The sequence below is a fragment of the Monodelphis domestica genome, chromosome 6, assembly GCF_027887165.1.
Source record: "Monodelphis domestica isolate mMonDom1 chromosome 6, mMonDom1.pri, whole genome shotgun sequence".
Taxonomy (NCBI): domain Eukaryota; kingdom Metazoa; phylum Chordata; class Mammalia; order Didelphimorphia; family Didelphidae; genus Monodelphis; species Monodelphis domestica.
Window position 1 is genome coordinate 69,686,970 of NC_077232.1, and position 21,069 is coordinate 69,708,038.

Below are 21,069 nucleotides of genomic sequence, written 5' to 3' on the forward strand. Positions count from 1 at the left end.
ACTGGACTTGAGTGAATCTGGAGGAGAGAGTTAAGGCTGATGACTTTGTGCAACTCTACCTCACTTAAATCTAATTTATGTCCAACTCAAAAAACATCACTAACGATGTCATTTTGGTCCTCTTAAGTATAAAAGGAGAACAACCAACTGACCACTATGTATTGCACCATGTAAGAATGCTAAGGAGGATAGAAAATTCAGATATAATGGTCTCTGGCTCTTCTGGGGCTTACAGTTTTATTCAGATCTTCAAATGGAGTACTGTGGATTAGGGTGAGAAATTGAGGGGATTAGGATAGTGAATAGCTAATTGTGGGAACTGACTCAAACTTGTGACTCAATTCTGGAGCTAGTTTGGTTCCCTTTCTAATTCAGTTAAGGTTCTAGTCTAAATTCTGCCTTGTGAAAAAGTTTATTCAATTCTGGGAACTGGGAGAAAACTTTATTGCATAGTTTAAACCTAATCATTTGCGACTGGGTAAAACCTCCCGTCAGCGAGAAGCTTTATGGTAGGAAAATAGAAAAGGGCTAGAAGTTTTAGATCCCACGAAGGGCGTGAAGGAGCCAAGCTTTTGAGATGTCAATAATGAGTCAGTAATCAAATATTATTAATATTTGGGAGTAGCAGCCATGCTCCGATCAATGGAAGTCACTGAAAGGCTATTTTCCGCCCAGAGATCCCGTATAACACTACACTGGTCAAGGATGATATAGCTCAGCTGGGAGAATGAATAAAGACTAATAGAATTAGAGAATGCTAGGTATTAGCATTGGAAAAGAAAGAGAGACACACCTGGCTGAAGGTCAGGCCTCAGGTAAAGATAGAGAGGAGAGAGAAAGGTGGTGATAGCAAACCTGTAGCTCGTCCAAGAAGAAGGAGGAGCTGGCCATGGGCTTCTCCATTTATTGTATCTGGGATATGCAAATGAACTCAATACATATTGATAAGTTACATGATGCCTCAATACATATAGATGAGTTACATAGTGTATTACCATTGGATAATTGCCAATTACAACAAGGTGAAGGTGGGGTTTTTATCCTCAGGTGAGTGCCATGCGCAGAATGGCCATGTGCCCATTCACAAACCTTGTCTCTCCATAATACTTATGGGCTGGACTGCTACATCTCCCCCTTTTTGTTTTACATACAAATGAGTAGTGCAATATCAGAATGTAACAACATTATAGCATTAAAAAATACAAACACTCTGGTGCATAATCATATTCTGATACAGAGATGAAAAACCAAACCAGATTGTGGAACTTAGATATAACAATCAAGTGTGAACATCAGCATAAACTGATTCAGTGATAAATCTAAAAAATCCCAAACTGATCTTTCTATCTGCCTGTCTGCATATCAAAATCAATGTAACAGTCTTAGTAGAAGCCAAATTATTAAGAAAATAATTTCCACTCTACTGATCCTGGTTTAATGAGGTAGAATTCTATGGCTCACATGACAGGTGCAATAATCAAACATGCCACCTTTCACAGTCTGGACTATCGGAAGTTGTCAGTCTTTTCAACAGTTAGCAAAATACTATCTCTGGAGATGAAGGATAAGTCTTTCTTTCTCTCGTACTGAGGGATCTATTCATGCTCACTGCCAGATGCCTGCCACATAGGAAACTGGTTGGCAGCTCGATGCCAGGACATCCAGAGACTGAGGGCGTCAGTGCGCTATGTCTCTGCATTTCCCAACCTCAAACATCCATTTTATGTGGAAAATGCATCAGTGTGTGGCCATGGCTGTCTGGTCCATAATGAAAAATTCATTATGATTCCCCTTACATGCAATCAGACATCACTCTCCAGAATAGTCATCTGAAAATTACCAAATACTGTCATGTTCTCATAGTCTCATACTCCGCTGTGGCTGAAACACTTACATACTTGCACCTCTGTAATTCTGGCTCAGAGCATCAACAGTACTTTCCTTGTACTTAAAATTCTGGCAATAATTGTGCAACAGAAAAATCAAAGTTGAATACTTGAAAATGAATCAAAAGTGTTCTCTCAAATGAACATACTGATATCTATAAGATTCTTCTCTCTTTTCTTTTTGTTTGTGTGTTGGGAGAGATCCCTTCAAAGAAAAACATCCTCTCTGAACAATTCTGGAGGACCATGTATATAACATATCAAATGATCTTAGAAAATGATCCTGGGAACCTGATCTCAAAATTAATACAAAATTCTAGACTCTTGGCTCACTTTTTATGTGGTATCTTTGAAACTGAGCCAATGTGTAATATCAGAACTTACATTCCAAATGATTTCTAATTCCTTATCTAAATAGATCAAAATTTGCCTTGTATATGAATATAATTTTGCACCATTAAAGGCCTTGCAAAAACATTAATACAACAATTATTGTGAAAATTTTAACAAATACCAATATTCCCATACACTTTACATTCTCAATTGTAGCTTAAATAACCATGATGATGATAATGAAGTAATATTTCAAGTTCTGACTGCATATTCCTTATATTATCCTTATTTAAACCTCTGCTTGTATAAATAAACCCATCAATATATGATAACCAAGCATATAACATTACCAATGTTTGCAAAATTCATTCCACCAAACCAATGTTTGGGTAAATAGAAGCTTAAGTTGTTTTCCACATAGAAACAATTTCTACAGTTTCTTGTACCTATAGAAGTTGACATAGCTTTTTCTTTCCTAGCTGTCAATGTACAATATTCAATGTGCTTTTTCTACAAGCTTATCCTTGCCTGTTGTCATGTTTTCAATCCATACTCCAAAAAGTAAAACTTAAATTATACTTTGCCCTTGCTCCATGCATTTGTGTATAATAATTTGTTCCACCTAGGAGAGACAATGACTGCGCGTCCACAGAAATTGTCAAACCCAGAGTCCTCAGTTTACTCCTGAGGTCTTACTTCCATATGCCAGAACGTCTTCCAGTATATGAAAGGGAAGCCAATAGACCCCGAATACAGCGGCCATCTGAATTCTGGGACTGTTGGGATAGAGCAAGAAATTGTTCCTTTCAAGATAGTACCCACAAAGACAGGGTATCAGGAGTAATGGTTAAAAATGGTAGTAACACTTAACTACACCTATGGTAGTCAGCCCTTAATGTCCATCCTGGTATTGTCAGGAACATAATCTCTGCCTGGACAATGATCTCTTACAATAACTAACAATAACTCAGGTTCCTGATTAAAGATTTCATAGTGCATTTTGCCTGATCTCTCATCCTTTCCTGAGAGTAACATCAGTATCATCTGTCCATTAACCATGCCTGTGCAGCATCTTCTTCTTAGCACCTCATTTTTGTTGTCAGAGGTATCAGATCTATGCTATGAATGAAAGTCGTCTATCTCCTATTCTTTGAAGAGACATACCAATGTCTATACCCTTGTTGATAACAGCATTTCTTACAATACAAGTAGTAGAATTACAATGCATACAATATACATTCCTTTTGACAGTATCATATACAAAGTACAAGGTATACATTAGTAGCTAAACAATCGTAGCTAATTCATCTCAATCCCATAGCAAAGTCTTTGGAGTGTGGGATATATCTGGTGTCTTGTACAGACATGAATGTGTGTCTTAGTCCTTCTGAATTAACATACTTGATGTTGCTCTGGGTACCACATATCAATGTATGTCAGCATGACAAGTGTCCATCAGTAGCCTAATAGGAAATGTCTCTAATAGTGTAATGTCATTGTTCTGGAGTGATATTAGTCACCAGAGAAGTGTCCTTCCAGCGTGCCTGGATTGTGGCCGGCATGCAGATAGCTGATGACAACAGTGTTCTTCTGCTTCTCTTCCTGGTCTGTGTCAGCTGGCATGAAGCATGACGTGGGTGACCAGATGTTTTAATTATCTGTGAACATACAAACAAGACCTAGACCCAACGTTATCATCCCCTTGGGTCCCTTACAGTCTTAATATCTTGATGATATTCAACCCAACTCAGGTATATCATACCATGTAATCTTTATCATTACATTCCATACTGTTATTGCATAGCTTTAACTTATATTCCTTCTGGGGTGTAGAAGAGATAGATGATTAGTGATACCATATCCACCCCTTTTCCTTATGAAAGTGGAAATGTCACAGCTTAACAACATTGACTTTTAGATAAGTCCTTTTGTGCTGCCATTGGACAGCATTCCTTGTGGTGTCATAATATTCCCAATTGTACCCTTTGATATTTGATCAAATTTGGCTAGCATGGAACAATTCCAATAAAATGACTGTAAGTTACACATTGTATCAATACCATTCAATATTTCCAGTCATGTGATAAAGTTAGATCTTATAACAAATACCCATATATTCATAGAAAAGAATATCTGTCAGTGATTTAACAATATTCTTCTGCATGTAAATAGTTTTTCATACAAGTACATTTGTGTGTATAGTGTGTTAAACCTGTCTATAAGGCCATGTTATTGCCTTTACAGTGCATGTGCTGCTTTTCTGGTGTCCTGTGCCAGACACCTCTGCCATCTGTCCTTCTTCTGGGCAGATTTTCTTGCCATCAGATGCTCTTGGTCATCTTCCATGGACTTCATGTATCTGAGAAAATAGACAGAAAATCTCGACCCCAAATGAAAGCCTCATTAGGTCTTAGAAAGTTAGAAAGTGACAGAACATATCTACCTTCAGTTTTTGAACCTTGGGGCTCATGAATTCCTTTGAGTTCTATTTACCATAGGTTGTATGTAAGCCATGAGCTATTCAATTCAGCCCTTGCATTGCTGTTAAAAGCCCTGCTATTCCAAGCTGTTTGGAATAGACAGTTGTGCACAATTATTTACAAAATCTGTAATCACTTTGCTCATTTCTTCATTTGAGCTTGAACCCATAAACCAGGAGAGTAAGTATCTCCCATCACTTCTCACAGTTTAACCTTTATGCCAGGAGCATGTTGAAATGCATCCTTTGCTCCAAAATATACAGTGGATATCTATCAGGGGTGAAATTAATCCCCAACAGTTTGCATTGATAAGCAATATCACTTGTTTGTACAGGATATAGATGTAGAATAAATTTGGCCCTCTGCTAGAGCAGAGAATGCTAGTAGCTGTCTGCTCAAAACAGCAGTTTCACCTTTGACTTGGCAAAACAGCATGCATAGATGCTTAAATATTTGCTTTTTCAAACCCATAATATTATAAAATCATCATACTATAAATCACATATGATTTCCCCCATGTGTGTTGGGATCTTAAGCATTTGTCTGTCTGCACCCAATTTTTGCTTTTTGAAAAAATTCACATTGTGCAGTTATTAAAACCATAGTATTATCTTATGCTGTAAAAGTATGCACAGCATTATCAAACAGTTGCACAGGAGTTATTATTTCTGAACTACAGTTAACTTCATAACCGAAAAGATCTTGATACTGTGACTAGGATTATTACCTTCATCTGCCAATTCTGCAAACCTTCACTGCAAAATAGATCATATTGAGCAAGTAACATTTTAAATCTGCATTATTATCATAGGTCTCATTTCAATATCATGATCAGCTTCAATATCTGTAATTTGAATAAATGGCAGTATTTCCCCTTTCAAATCATTAATAAATCACTGTACTGAATAACAAATTACTTGATAACTTTAATAATTAACTACTGGTAAACAGATTGAATCCTTCTAACCATGCTTTCACTCAGCTGAGCATGTGTCTTATTTTTCCATAGTAAAAGCTATACTAGTTATAAATCATTTGCTTTCTGGATACAGGTACATTAATATGCCTACTAAAAAGTTTCTGAACTGCATGCAGGTTGTTTGAATAATCTCTGCACACTATTTATCTTGTTGCTCTTATGTCCTGCTTAGAAAAGTGTTAATAATTCCTCCATAGTTAAAATTAGAAAGCATTAGAAATTCCTTTAAATCACATTCCAATTCATGCTTATTATATCTTTAGTAATAAATTTTCCTTCTAGCCAATTACAGCATTTGTAATAAAAAACTTGGAACCTCAGTTGCCATGATGCTGCCTTCCACATGGTTCCAAGGAAGCCACATGGCTGAGAGAAAAATTCATGCAGCTTCAGATCTAAGGTCAAACCTTAAAATTCCTGTTTGCACTTAATTACCTTGTGATATATACCAAAATTTCCTTACAGATAAAACATCTCTTGTTCTGATATTCTGTGGCATATGACAAAAGTCAGAGAAAGATTTTTATCTTTTTAACTTCCTCTATCAAGAAATATAAGCGGACATTCTTTCCTTGTCCAACCCAAATTAGAACAATTTAAATTCCTAAACTCTACTTCACTGTGGCAACCATCTGGGTAAAGCCTAATTTTACCTTTCACAAAAGCCTGCCTTTACCTGGCCGTACCTCAAAAAAAAGATTTCCTAGGACCCTTTTCAAATGCTAAGAGAGTATAGAGGCTTGCTTTAAAAAAAAAAAATCTGCTCTGTTCGGCTACAGAATCACGAAGTATCTTTACAACCTAGGCTGTTCTGAATTTAACATAACTCAGGATTATTACCTTCATTCATTAATTTTGCTGAGACCTGTGGTTTTATTAGAAAAAGTTTTTAGAAATTATCTCCGTTGCCAAGTGATTCTGATACTAACAGTGCCCTGCTTTGAGTCAAAGCAACTGCTTCCTGCTAAGCCTTTCAAATGCATCTGAGTCAGACCACTTCTTAAAAGGCACAGGATTTTTCTTGTGAAGATTAGCTTGCTCCCTGCAGAACTTTTGAAATAAACAGTGTTTAAGAAAGAACTCCTTTGCAACAAACTTATTTTTGCAGCAGCTTCTGCCTTGCTAGGTTCTTTTCTAGCATTTCCCACTTTGGCTAAACTGCCCGTTCTTGCATATGAATAGAAACCTGGCTCTCCGAGCTTTTGTCTTAGGAGCCGGTAAATTTGACTTTGCACTTTCCTAATGAAATCTTAACTCCTGCTTTTTCTTTTCCCAGTTGCTCCGTTCAAAATTCACTATGCTCTAGCAACTGCCTGTTTTAGACAGAGGAGATTTCCCAAGTTACAGAAATCGTGTCAGTGAGAGGTTGAGGGCGGGGTTACAGCCTTGGCGGCTTCTGGAGGCTCCCGAGACAGTTTGGAACACTCTCCTTCCCCCACTGCCTCAGAATCCATCACAGGAGCATTGGGTTTAATAGTCTGCCTCCTTAATTCTGGAGTCTGTGAAATCCCCTTCTCCCCAGCACCAGAAATTTGAACAGCTAAATCATCCAGGTTAGCTCTTATAATTGACCATGTGTTAAGTACCGTTTTCCTGACTCTGTTACCTTCCTTTTGATAGTCTTTTAATCTCTGTCCAATTCGGTCCCACTGCTTAATCTCCAGTGTCCCCATGGGCGGGAATTCTGGGAAAGCCTTTTGAAACACCTTTAACAAAGCTTTGATCTGCGCTTTGCAGACCTTTCTACCTCCCTGTTCAATCAACGACATTAGTAGTCGGATGTAACCGGCATGGGAGGAAATACTTTATCCCATCTCTGAGAATGACTCATCCTGCTGGCCAGACACAAGTGCTCGCTCTCCAGCTCTTTCACAACCAAGCCTTTCGATTCCTTCGCGTATGGGGCGCACCCTGCCACCGGCTGTGTGAAACAAAGGGTTGAAAGCCACGAGAAAGTGCCAGGTGCGTGGGCACTCAGCACGTGGGCGCCAGAATAAAGCCTCCCACCAGAGAGAAGCATTATGGTAGGAAAATAGAAAAGGGCTAGAAGTTTTGGATTCTGCGAAGGGCGTGAAGGAGCCAAGCTTTTGAGATGTCAATAATGAGTCAGTAATCAAATATTATTAATATTTGGGAGCAGCAGCCATGCTCCGATCAATGGACGTCACTGAAAGGCTATTTTCCGCCCAGAGATCCCGTATAACACTACACTGGTCAAGGATGATATAGCTCAGCTGGGAGAATGAATAGAGACTAATAGAATTAGAGAATGCTAGGTATTAGCATTGGAAAAGAAAGAGAGACACATCTGGCTAAAGGCCAGGCCTCAGGTAAAGATAGAGAGGAGAGAGAAAGGTGGTGATAGCAAACCTGTAGCTCGTCCAAGAAGAAGGAGGAGCTGGCCATGGGCTTCTCCATTTATTGTATCTGGGATATGCAAATGAACTCAATACATATTGATAAGTTACATGATGCCTCAGTACATATAGATGAGTTACATAGTGTATTGCCATTGGATAATTGCCAATTACAACAAGGTGAAGGTGGGGTTTTTATCCTCAGGTGAGTGCCATGCGCAGAATGGCCATATGCCCATTCACAAACCTTGTCTCTCCATAATACCTATGGGCTGGACTGCTACACTGGGAAACTGGACTACCTGTACTGTTGTTTAGAGACCTTTAACCAAGAACCTAGGTTATATCCACCAGAAACACAGTCAGATTCTAAGACTAATGTAAGCAGTTTTCTCATGATTGTTTATGTCAAGCAACCTATATTATTTTAAAAATGGACCCGTACTGATCAGCCAGTTATTGTTTCTATATTCCTTTGATTGCTTACAGATATTTGAGGAGGAGTAAGACATCTCTTTTTCTGAATTCAAGGAATGGTACCTGTTCACTCTTTCTCTCCCAACTAGGAAAGTCCCTAATCTTTTATTCAAGCCAAAACCAGATTACCTAATGTTGTATTGTTTCATTTTAATTAATTGGTCTTATTTGATTGTTTTTATTGTATGAAAGTCTATTTCCTGCAGTATTCTGTGTCTAGCCCTAAACTGAAGAAGGAATCTGGTCCTAATTTGTTAGTCAATTAGCATGCATTGCTTAATAAATTGATATATTCAGAAGATCAAACTTGTTTCCTCAATCATTTCATCTTTTGCTAATTAAACTAGGAAGATCAGGAACTATAGAAGATCAGGAAAGCCAAGACACTAAAACAAGCTGATAAATGACAATTTGCTATGCTCACACATCCATTGACAATACATGCCAAAGAACAGGTTTGTAAATGAATAATTAGCCTCAGCCTTCTAGGCTGACAAGTAGAATTTCTGAATAGGATATGACACCGTCCAAAACATGGCGAGGATCTATTTTGTCACAGGGACCCAAACACCAAATTACAAAGGATTTATAATATGTAGATCTAAAAGTGACCATTTTGTCTAACTTTTTTGTTTTGCAGGTGAGGAAACTGAGCCTCAGAGAAGTTGTGACTTACCCAAAGTGACACTGGTAGTAAAAAAGCCAAATCCTCTAACTCAGTATCCACTGTTCTTACTATACACACCTGCCTGTATGTATAAGCTTAGTTTGAATACCACCCCAAAGTCAAGCTTTTTATAGATAAATCTCTTTTCAAACTATTAAAAAAGAACAAGGCCTAAATATTGCAAAGCCAAGTTTTCTTCTACTTCTGTGAAATTTAGGCTTTTGAGTAAAATATTTAACAATAACTCAATCGTAAAATCTGCTATTTGCTCAGCATCACAGATCACCAAAAATAACATCTCTCATGCAACATTGTTTTTATTAAGCACCACTTCCTGGTAACGTTAAAGACCAGATAATTTTATTCAGTATTTCTCACATTCAAGAAAAGCAATAATGCAATTAGAAAAGCAATTCATTTTTGTTTCAATATGAAAATCAAGGTTTCATCTCACCAATGTTTTAAAAACAACTACAATTCATTACATAAATTTTGGGGAAATGGAGTGAAAATAATAAAAGGACAACATTGGGGGTGGGACAATTATTTTCCATGATTAAGACTTTTTAAGAGATCTTAGAGATCATCTAGACCAAATCTTTCATTTTCGTGATAAGGAAAGGGAGGCGCAGAAGGGTTAAAGTGATCTGTCCAAAGTTATACAAGTCCTAAATAGCAGAGCTGGGATTCAAAACCCAAGTCTCCTAGGCCAAAATGTAGCACTCTTTCTATGTAATATGATGCCCATTTATAAGTGGAACTTGAATACTTCTATATGTGGAAAAATGTTTTTGATATCAGTAATATTTACTTCTAAAATAATATAAGTAGTCTTTATAAACCTCTTATTTGACTGTTAGCCATCTTGAAATATATATTTTTAAGGGCAAAGAATATTGGGATGGATTTTTCCTCTTTATTTCACTATTTAAAACTTATATAGTTTTATATAAGTAATTTTCCATTTTTTCAAGTAATACACAATTTATCTAACAAATCCAAAGTAGTCTCCAAGCATTAACTTAATCATATTGTGAAATTTAAAATTAACCACCCTAATCAGACTGTACTTTAGAAGATTTGATTTAGCTATTTCTTGATCAATAACAATAGAGATACTTGGAATAACAGAATCAGGTCTTGGGAAGTCCACATTTTCTTCACCCTTCTTAGTATAACAAGATTAGGAAGGTCCCATCAAACTCAAGATTTAATTAACTGAGGAAATGGCCTTCAACAGACATGTGCAGAAAAAGCAGACAGACTCCTGGGCTGTTCTAAGTCAAGCTAAGCCATCATTGGTACAGATGAGATGCAGGAAAATGACATAAAACTGTCTATATAAGGCACATCACTTCCTCTCTCCTCCTCTTGCCCTGGAGAGGACTCTAGCTGAGAGTGTGCTAGGCGTTTCAACATCTTGGAGTGTTGGTGGTAAGTTTTGCCCTTGAGCTGATTCAGGTTCGGGTGTCTTAGCTGAGCCCCTTTGGAGGTCAGGCTGACTCTTTCCTCCTTCACACTCAAAACCTTACTTTCTAGATCCCCTAATCTTCTTGCCTAATATATGCCAAATCCGTCACCCTTTCCTTCTCCCTTCTTCTTAGTTTCTTTCCACTATATCAATAAAATCACCATAAATTTCCAGCTGACTTGGGTATTTTATTATTTGGGATTTTCCCTGGTGACCAATTAAATTTAGATTTTAAGTCACAATGCTAAAATTATCTTTACACACATGAATAGAAAGAAACCCCAAACCACCTCCTTGGCAGAATTTGTGTATTTAATAATTGCCTCTACATCTTTTACAAAATTGTATACGTCAGTGCCAAAAACCACAAAACTAAAAATTCTTCTTAAAGTTTCAGTTGGTTTTGGAGACTATGAATTGATGATGCACTACTCCAAAGTTTCTCAGTTACCAGATCTTCCTTTGATATGTCTTTGATGATTTCATGCACACCTTTGTCTCCAAGGATACAAGGCAAGCTTAAAAATACTTCACTGTTTATGTTATAATATCCCTGAAATTAAGAGATAAAGATTATATAGCAGATATAGATCACTAACAAAGAAAAGCTAATAAAATCTCAAATATGAAGTAGCATTTTGATCCTTTAAAATTTAGCTATTTAAGATAAATTTTCTTTTTTTAAATCGTCATTTATTTTCTAAACCTAAGATCTGATTATAAATAATAATAAATAATAATAATAATCAAAATAATAAATAAATAATAAAAAAATTACTGATGTTTCTCACAAAGTATATAAGTCTTAATATATATTATTTCTGATTCACAGAATCCTAGAAGTGGGAGGGACATTCAAAATCCTGCCTGATGGATAAAACCTCCTGTAACACTACAAACAAGAAGCTATGCAGCTTCTAATTTAATACTTCCAGAGAAAAAAAATTTAATTTCATACATATGAATGAAATTGTCTTTATTGCTTTATCAGTAATTATAGAAACAAGGCATCACATATCCTTTAGTTAGGCAACTGTAACTATAATTTTAGAGATAGAATTAGTTAAATTATTAAATTAATTGTTTATAACATATTAATTATAATAATAGCTAAGAATAATATTAATCATATTAGTGTGTTAGAATTTAATAGCTAATAACAATATTAAGAGCTTCTAGTACAGGAAAAAAACTTCAAGTCTTTGTAGTAATCTAGGGGAGCTATATATAACTCATGCAGCAGGAGATGAGCTGCATTCATTTGGAATGTTGCATGTGCAGCCTGAGTTGTCTGGCCTGACATAATAGGGAAATAACAGTGACACATTCAGCAGGATGATATTTGCTCTTGTGAGACAGTGTTTTGACCAAGATAGATGCCTCTAGTTTATCTTTAAGTCTCCTTCCCAGAGTTAGTATAAAGAGTTAAGTCTGAATATGCCAGGCTTTCAATTAGAGAAGAATGAAAAATGTATTCCAATCATATTCATTCCCATATTTACAGTTATTGTTACTTCCACACTACAATGATGGATAATGCTTGTGACATCTCTTAAGCCATACATTCTAGAGGTTGGGACATTTAAAAGAGGCCCTGATCTTCTTTAAAAGGGGCCCAAATCCTTCTGATTTCTAAATAAAAATTCTTAATTGGTGCTAAATCACCAGAAGGACAAGAGTAAATGGAAGCTACTTGTCTTTAAACCTTTTATTGGAATTTATTAAGTCCTTTAACAAATATTTCCCAAATTTTAGAAACATATTCTGAACATTTGGTCTTGTTAATTACTCATGTTCATTAACTGCCAAAAGCCTATACAAAAAAACTGCTGAATATTTAAATGAGATCTTTACCATATTCTGTGTGTGGTGATGACCTCTAGCTCTATTCACCCACAAATAATGTTGGATTTTTCAGCTTAGGATTCTGGCCCAGATATTTTTATTTCTAACATATAAAAAGAAATTAATTTCATTTTTTGGAAGGCTCTGACACTAGGAAGTTATTTCACATTTACTGAGTCAGAATTTGCCATGCTACAACTTAGAGGATCATAGATTTAGAGCTGGAAAGAATGTAGATGTCAAAAAACTCCAAATCCCTCATTTTAGATGAGGAAACAGGCTTAGAAAGAATGTGTAATTTGGCCATAGTCATACAGCTAGGAAGTGTCAAAGGTAGGAGATAAACCAGTTATTCCTAAATCCAGGACCAAAACTACACCCATTCACCCTAATTCTTTTTACTAGTGCCATGAAAAATATATCTAATCATTTCTTTTCATTTGAAAATCCTTTAGATACATGAAGATGGCTATCATGTCCTGTCCTACTCAACTCTTCTCTTTAACAAATTAAATACATTTCTAATTCTTCCAACTATTCCTCCTATGTCAGGGTTTTGAATCTCTTTCACCAATCTAGTCCCCCTTCCAAGGACAATTTTTTGATGTCCTTTCTAAAATATGGCACCCAAAACTGAAGAGTATTCAAAGGTAATATAACTAGCATATGATAAAGAAGGAAAAAAATACCTTCTTTGTTTTTGCCATTAAAATTCTATAACTTTAAGCTAAGATTTATCAACTTTTTGGTTGCCAAGTCACAATGTTAACTCATATTAAGCTTGCAATCAACTAAAATTTATTGTTATTTTCATGTAAAGTTCTTTTCAAGCCCATTTCCCTATAGTGTACTTATGTAATTTTAAAAGCCTAAATATAGGTCTTTACAGTTATACCTTGAATTATTTCCTTTTGTTAAAATTCAAGGGGGCAGCTGGATAGCTCAGTGGATTGAGAGCCAGTCTAGAGATGGGAGGTCCTGGGTTCAAATCAGCCACTTCTTAGCTGTGTGACCCTGGGCAAGTCACTTAACCCCCATTGCTTACCCCTTACCATTCTTCTGCCTTGGAACCAATACACAGTATTGATTCCAAGATGGAAGGTAAGGGGGGGGGGAGGAAGAAGAGGAGGAAGAGGAGGAGAAGAAGAAAGAAATTCAACATTCCATCTTGTAGAAAATTTTGGGGATTTATCTTCTAACATTTATTAACTCTCTTTCCAAGATTAGAATTAAATGCAGATAAGGTAGAGAATAAAGTTAATAAAGCAGTCTGATTTTTAAAACTCTAATAATTTTGTAATTTTCAAATGCCTAATGTAAAAGAAATGGACTAAAAACACAAACTTCCCAGACAGCTATTTTATTCTTGATAATGGAGGTATTTATGCAGATGAAAACAACAAATTACATTAATATCAAAAGTAAAAACATAATAATACAAAGAGAATAAAGTTTACCTTTGCTAAAACTGATACAGAATGAACTTTCTTCTTATTGTTTATAATACTATCAACGAGGTCAGAGATGGACAGACCAACAGACCAAGATCTTTGGCCTTTTACTTTTAATATTTCCATGGCTCTAAGTTAGAAGGGAAAAAAAAGTTCAGAAAAAGTACATTTAAACTATTCCTAATTAGCTCTACATATACAGTATAAGAAATTTTAGGGTATATGAACATGACTTATTTAGGAACTATGTAGTGAATTATTTAGAATCTGATGATTTAAGATTTTCTTTAAAGTATTAGCTTACAAGCTAAAAGTGATCTCCATCAACAAATATTTTTATTCCTTTCAAAATTTAAAACAAGTTGATACATTAATTTTAAAATAAATCATTATGTAGACATACTGCTTTCTTCCATTAGAACTGGATCAGAAATTACCCCAGTTACTCAGATATTCCGATGGATCTGTGCTCTCATCAATGTAGATGTTTTTTTCTAATGATGCAGATTGCTGCCCATCTCTCCCTGTCTATCCTGTGAAACACTTGCCCATGCTTTCCCATCAGTTCAACCTAAGGAGGCTTTTTGTTGGACTCTAAAAACATTTGATGACTGAATTAAAAAGTTAAAGATCTAGGGAGTCATTTCAAATGGCATAGAGCACAGCTGCAGTGAGGGCAAAGTAAATTGCAAGGCCAGAACTAGGTACATAAAAAAATAGTCTCTGAAATCAAAACTATTAAGGGATAGTATGAAATCGGTTGCAAAAGTAATCCAATTTACATGCTAGTTAACGAATTGTTGAGGAGACTAGAAAAATCTTTCAACACTCCCTCAGGAGATGTCAGCCTAAAACATAAACAAAAATTAGTTAAATTGTATTTTAATTTATTTCCAGGTGATATTGTTATAATATGATAGAGACTTTTGTGGCATTTTAAGATGACAAGCCAAGGACAAAAATTTTGCTCTTTTTTACCCAGATGGTCCAAGGGATAAGAGAGACTATCTGGCAGAATGAGAAGAAAAATATTTTCTATAACAGAGGAGGGATAACTCTATATAACACAACCTGGAAAAAACATGTCTGAAGATTATGATTCTCTTGGTTTTGACTCCAGGCTTACCAAGCAATTTTCTGATTACTAATTTAGTTTTCTAGGTACCTTGACACCAGGAAGAAAAGAGCTGACATGAGCATTCATTTACTGAAAAAGTCTATCCACATTGTAAATTAGTCAACTGACAATCTGGTTTAGAAGTCAGCCTCCAATGAGTTTGATTACTGTGATGAGAGCCTAATTAGCCTGGAGAAGACTAATAAAACTGAGTTTCTGAGTTTGTAGAACTGAAAATCGGGACCATTAAGAAGGGCTAACTTCATTATAATGTAGGCAGTTAAAGAGCAACAATCTGAGCAGATAATGAAGTCATTTTCACACTATAAAAAAATTCCATGAGAAAAAGCTTAATATCTAGAGAAATCAGTAAAAAGAATAAAATTGTAAATTATGAAACCCCTGCTTATTTCACTCTACTGGCCTATAAATATTACTTGCATGTTTAGGACAAAATTTATAAGGCATGGTCAAAGACAAAAAAAATTATAAAATTTTGTTATAATTTGTAAATGTGTCCAAACTAGCCAGTTTTATTTTCAATTACCAAATAAGTATTTAAGTCATTATTACAGGTACCGATTATAAAGCATATTTTGAATAAATGCAAATCTAAGTACAAGATGGCTTCTCATATAGAGCTGGCCTTGAAGCCAGGAAGAACTCACTGTTTAAGTCCTGTCTCTGACACATATTGGTTTTGTGACCTTGAATAAGATATGTGCTCAGATAGCAGGGAAGCCAATCTGAAGTAGAGAAAAAAGTTGCCTTCCTGGCAGTTCCCTATACTGATGAAATCACAGATGTAGTGCCTATCCCTAAATGCAAATCTGCATTGCAATGAACACAGACACAAGAATCTACACGAATAAAATTATAAAAATCCTTTAAGATAAATTAATTTCCACAAAAAATTTGTTGGCTTGGATTATTGAAAGATTATTGCCTAAAAGAGGCCATTGAAATATTTCTGAAATAGTATTAAGTTTATTTAAAATCTATTTTGTTACCTATTAGACATCTGAACCCAGAAGTCGGGAGCCACTGCTTCTTCCTGATTACTCCACGTAGGCACTGGGAATTAAATGAAATATATTTTTTACATGTATTAGGTCAATTTATTTCTATGGATTAAGAAACAATGAGACCCTTTGTGCTAGTGCCCTATTAAATTTGGTAAAAATGTCTTTTTTTCCCTCTTATAGGTGCTATTACACTTTCATTTGAAGTTCCCACATATATTGTTGGTTGCTCTAAAGTGAGAAAAACCTTCCCCTCAGTCTATTATTATTAAATCTTTACTTTCCTTCACCCAAATATCCAATCAGTTGTCAAATTTACTGTTTCTGTATCATTTCCCTTTACTCACATAGCTACCACATCAGTTCTGGCCTTTCTCACTTCTTGCTTGGATAATTGCAATGGACTCCTAATTGGTCTCCATGCCTCAAGCCTCTGATTGCTCCAGGCTATCCTCCACATTGCTACCACTGTAAATTTTCATAAGTGCAAATATAATCATGTCAGCCCTCTTTCAATCAAAACTCCAGGGGGATGTCTATTGCCTCAACGCCAAATACAGTTCTCTGTTTACCTTTTTTTTTTAACGTCTGATTCAATATTTAATTTCTTCTGAGGTGGATCAGAAGCAACAAGTACAGAAGAGGAATAGTTTTGATCAACTGCAGTAATGTAAGCATGTTTTAGGGCAGCTAAATGGTGCAGTGGATAGAGGGCCCCAAGGCTTGGAGTCAAGAAGACTCTTCTTCCTTAGTTCAAATTTGGCCTCAAACACTTACTAGCTGTGTGACCCTGGGCAAATCACTTAATTCTGTTTGCTTTAGTTTCCTCAGCTATAAAATGAGCCGGAGAAGGAAACCAGATAGTGATTTAAGAGTAAATAGATGAGAATTTAGAAATCAATTACTCCTGCTGTTCAAAAGTCTAATGGGGGAGGGGGGGGGGAAGAGCTGGGTTTGAGAGCCAGGCCTAGAGACAGGAGGTCCTAGGTTCAAATCTGGCCTCAGACACTTCCTAGCTGTGTGACCCTGGGCAAGTCACTTGACCCCCATTGCCTAGCCCTTACCACTCTTCTGCCTTGGAGCCAATACACAGTATTGACTCCAAGACGGAAGGTAAGGGTTTAAAAAAAAAGTCTAATGGAGAAGAGTTAACAGAATAAGCTCTGAGGAAATGAAAATGCAACTTGCTGGGATTGACCAGCAATCTGAAGGCTTCTGCCTAGACACTGATTTAATCCAGATGTGTAAACCACAATAGTCTTCACATCATCACATCCTGGAAATTTATCTCCATCATTTTCACTTGATTCACTGTTTCTCTCTATTCCTTGGCAACAAGAGGGAAGTCAAGGTCATAGAGCGTTGGCTACCACTGGTATTGGGGCCCTGCATTGGCCACTACAAAAATTCTAGCCTCTGTGAATTTCAATTTTGCATTAATTAAATCTTTAAGTTGTTTGCCACAGAGAGATGTATTACCAGTTGATACTGTTGGATCATCATCTTGGACCATGAAATCTTTGCTGACCCAATAAAATTAACTTTACTAAACTAACCCTGTCAAGCCTATTCTTCAAGATTCTTACAAGACTTTGGGCATGCTTCCAGGACATCTTGGGCACAATAGTCTCCTTGCTGGTCTCCAGAAAGATGTTAGGCAAATTTCTGGGAGTTGAGAGTTACTGCTGCCATGCCAAAATCCACAGGCTCCCTGTTTAACTTTTAAAACTCTTCAAAACTTGGTTCCAATCTGTCTTTCTAGTGTCCTGACTTCCCCTCCCACATTCTGTGATGCCTTTAAACTAGCTTTTTCTCTATTCAGCACATACACATTTCATCTTTTGTCTCCATGCCTTTACACTGGCCATTCCACATAGCTGGAATGAACTCTTGTCATCTCTGTTTAAGAATCACTCTCTTCCTTTGAGACACAGCTCAAATATCACCTTTTACATGAAGTATTTTCTGATCTCTGTATATCTAAGAACTCTCCCTCTAAAACTACTTTGTATTTAACAATTTTGATTTATTCCATTTATATTTGTTATTCATTATTACTTGTTGTCTAGGCAACTCAACAGCATAGTGGATAGAGCTGGATTTGGAATTAGAAAAGTTTGAATTTGAATTTACTAACTGCTACTTTGAGCAAGTTGACCTCTGTCAGACTGTTTTTACATCTATAAAATGGGCATTATAACAGGAACTATATTGTAAAGTTGTTGTGAAAATATAATAGATACTTAGTAGGTGCTTAATAAATTTTATTTTATTTACTTTTTAAAAATTAATATTTATTGATTGATTGGTTTAAATAAACTGAGAACTTGTCATGTGCAATCTGTGAACCTTAAAAATTCCCAGACCCTACTTCATAAGATTGGATTAAGACCATTCCCCATTTGGGCAGTGAACTCTACTTAGATCAGAAATGTGAGACCTCTGTACTTAAGCCTGCTTTAGGGGAGAAAACTCCTTGCTGAACAATGAAAAGTACTTAAACCCATACTTAAGCCATGCCTATTTTTAGAACTAATACAAAGGAGTGCTAAGTACCTATAAAGGTCAGGCAACTTGTGAACTTACAAGGAACAAAGAGGTGAGAACTTACTCAGAGATTTTAGTCTACCCAGGTGTGGATTACTCAAAAGTTTAGTCTACTCAGGTGTGAATTCAGAATGGTCTGTCCTTTGGAAAACGTCTGTGATTGGTAGATATAAGGACTTAGGGGAGGTGACATAGGAGAAAATGCCCTTTAAAAGGAGACGAAAACTCTCTCTAGAAACAGTCAGCTGGAAAAGGAAATTCAGAAGGAAGGATTGAGCTGGTGAAGTCAGCTGAGATGGAGCTGGCCTGGTGTCACTAGAATCCTTGCTTGGACAGATCTTGTGGTGAGTGATTAAGGACTGACTGATCTTTTCTCTTAGGGCTTAGGCCTGGGTTGGCCAGGACTGGCCAAGGCAGGCTTATCCTTTTCTCATTATTTCCTTTTTCTCTCTTTCTCTCTTTCCTTAATTCCTTATTGTATTAATTAAAATCTCTATAAAACCTACTTGACTTGGGTATATTTCATAATTGGGAATATTTCCCTGGCGACCACCTTATATATTTGATTTAAAACAAGACACTGTAGTGAAAACATATTTTCTGCGGTCAAAACTGACTCATCCACTCTTTTAGTGGCCACAATTTAAGTCTTCAACCATTTTAACTCACTACAGTTTATGGCCTCAAACTAATTTTAATTCTTACAAATCCACTGAGCAACCCAGCTGCCCCAAACCAATATTTTATTGATAGATTGTAAGGAATAATCCCAATTACTAATTGATTGAATAATTGTGCATGATCAGCAGTAACTAATAATCATATTGTGAGTAAAACAAGTTAAAATTCCTTGAAATGCCTTGTAAAAATACCTTTGCCTTTAAAGGGGGAGGGGGGGACATCTGGGTGGCTCATTGGACTGAAAGCCAGGCCTAAAGACCTGGTCCTGGGTTCACATCTGGGCCTCAGACACTTCCTAGTTGTGTGAACCTGGGCTAGTCACCATTGCCTAGAGACTGTAAGGTAAGAAAATTCCTACATGAGGAAGAGCAGTGAGGGAAGTAGTATGTTTTAGGAATTTTAATTAACTATAGGTATGGAAAGATGGCACTATTCTTGACAAGAAAATAGTTACCTTACATATTATATCTGAGAAAACTGCTTGATCTTTCCTACCCTTGAACCGACCTGAAAATTAGCATATTTAAAAGAACTGTTCGCCTGGAAGCTCCTATCTTGTTTCTATAAGTGACAAAGTCCTAGAACTGCTATGTTCCCAGAAACAACAAAAAGAAACCCCAAATACGGCTTGTGGTGACATATTCCAAATAAAAACAATAAATCTGGACTGCTTTACCTTTGTCTTCCCCTTGCTCACCAATAATCCACATTTCATTTCCTGAGGATTGCGCTTTCAAAACATTTGTAAGAATATATTGGAATCTCTTTGAATCCAGATTGCATCCAATTCCTATCACTTGATTTTCAGGAAAGGCACTTAGTTTCCAGGCTGCATATGTCATGATTTCCACTAAGCATTGGGTACAAGCAGGAAAAGTACAGCATTAACTTCCCAACATGCTACCACTATACAAGTTCATGAAGAAAATCAATATTCATTGTATTTTATGAATAAATTACACTGGAAAATCATTCTTCTTGGCATCCACAAATATGTACATTTGGTTTTCCAGAAGTAATTTACATGGCTGAGCTTCAATAAAGGCCTTTCATATAGTGCATTTTACTTTATAGAAGGAGTTCTTAACCTAAAGTCCATCCATAAACAGAATGGAGTGGATCTGGGAACTTGATACATTATCACTAACTGAAATTTAGGTTTATTTTTAATGATAAAGCAATAAATACTATTCAAAGAAGGGGTCCATAGGTTTTCCAAGCTTGCCAAAAGTCTATCACAAACAAAAAAAAAAGGTTAAGAATTCTGCTTCACAGAGAATATTGTAACCAGAAATTTTAATATACATTATACATATGTACAAAGAGTACAAGTTATATTTCAAAACTACTTTAAATTATTCTATTACCATATAAAATGAAAAAAAGAACAGCATGGCATAGTGGATAAAAAGCTAGATTCAGAGTTCAAAAGGTCTGGACTGAAGTTCCACCTCTCACTCCTCTTAGTTATACAGATGAATGGGTAAATCACTTAACCTCTTGAGGCATCTAGCAACTCTCTAAACCTTATAAATTGCCGTGCTGGTTTAAATCTGCATTGGAAAGGGGAGTTTCTTTATCCAGAGGTTCCCTAAACCAATGAAATCACATGTACAAAAAAAACCCTATTAAAATAGAAGCAAGTTAATACTTTCTCATGAGTAGGTGGTGCAGTGCATAAAGTGCCAAGTCTGGAGTCAGAAAGACTCATCTTCATGCATTCAAATTTGGCTTCAGATCCTTACAAGCTGTATGA

The 21,069-nt window shown here is 36.2% G+C and overlaps 1 protein-coding gene across 2 annotated transcripts in view; it reads right to left on the reverse strand.

The window, feature by feature from the left end:
- Positions 1 to 9,517: 9,517 nt before the first annotated feature.
- The window catches only part of UEVLD (UEV and lactate/malate dehyrogenase domains), an 87,281-nt gene continuing 75,729 nt past the window's right edge, over positions 9,518 to 21,069 (reverse strand). For both annotated transcript variants that reach the window (XM_007497003.3, XM_007497002.3), the window contains exons 9-12: positions 19,990 to 20,163; positions 16,074 to 16,137; positions 13,953 to 14,076; positions 9,518 to 11,203 (exon numbers count right to left, since the gene is read on the reverse strand). In XM_007497003.3, the coding sequence (XP_007497065.1) occupies positions 11,036 to 11,203; positions 13,953 to 14,076; positions 16,074 to 16,137; positions 19,990 to 20,163 (530 nt within the window). In that variant the 3' untranslated portion in view covers positions 9,518 to 11,035. The remainder of the gene's footprint in view (positions 11,204 to 13,952; positions 14,077 to 16,073; positions 16,138 to 19,989; positions 20,164 to 21,069) is intronic.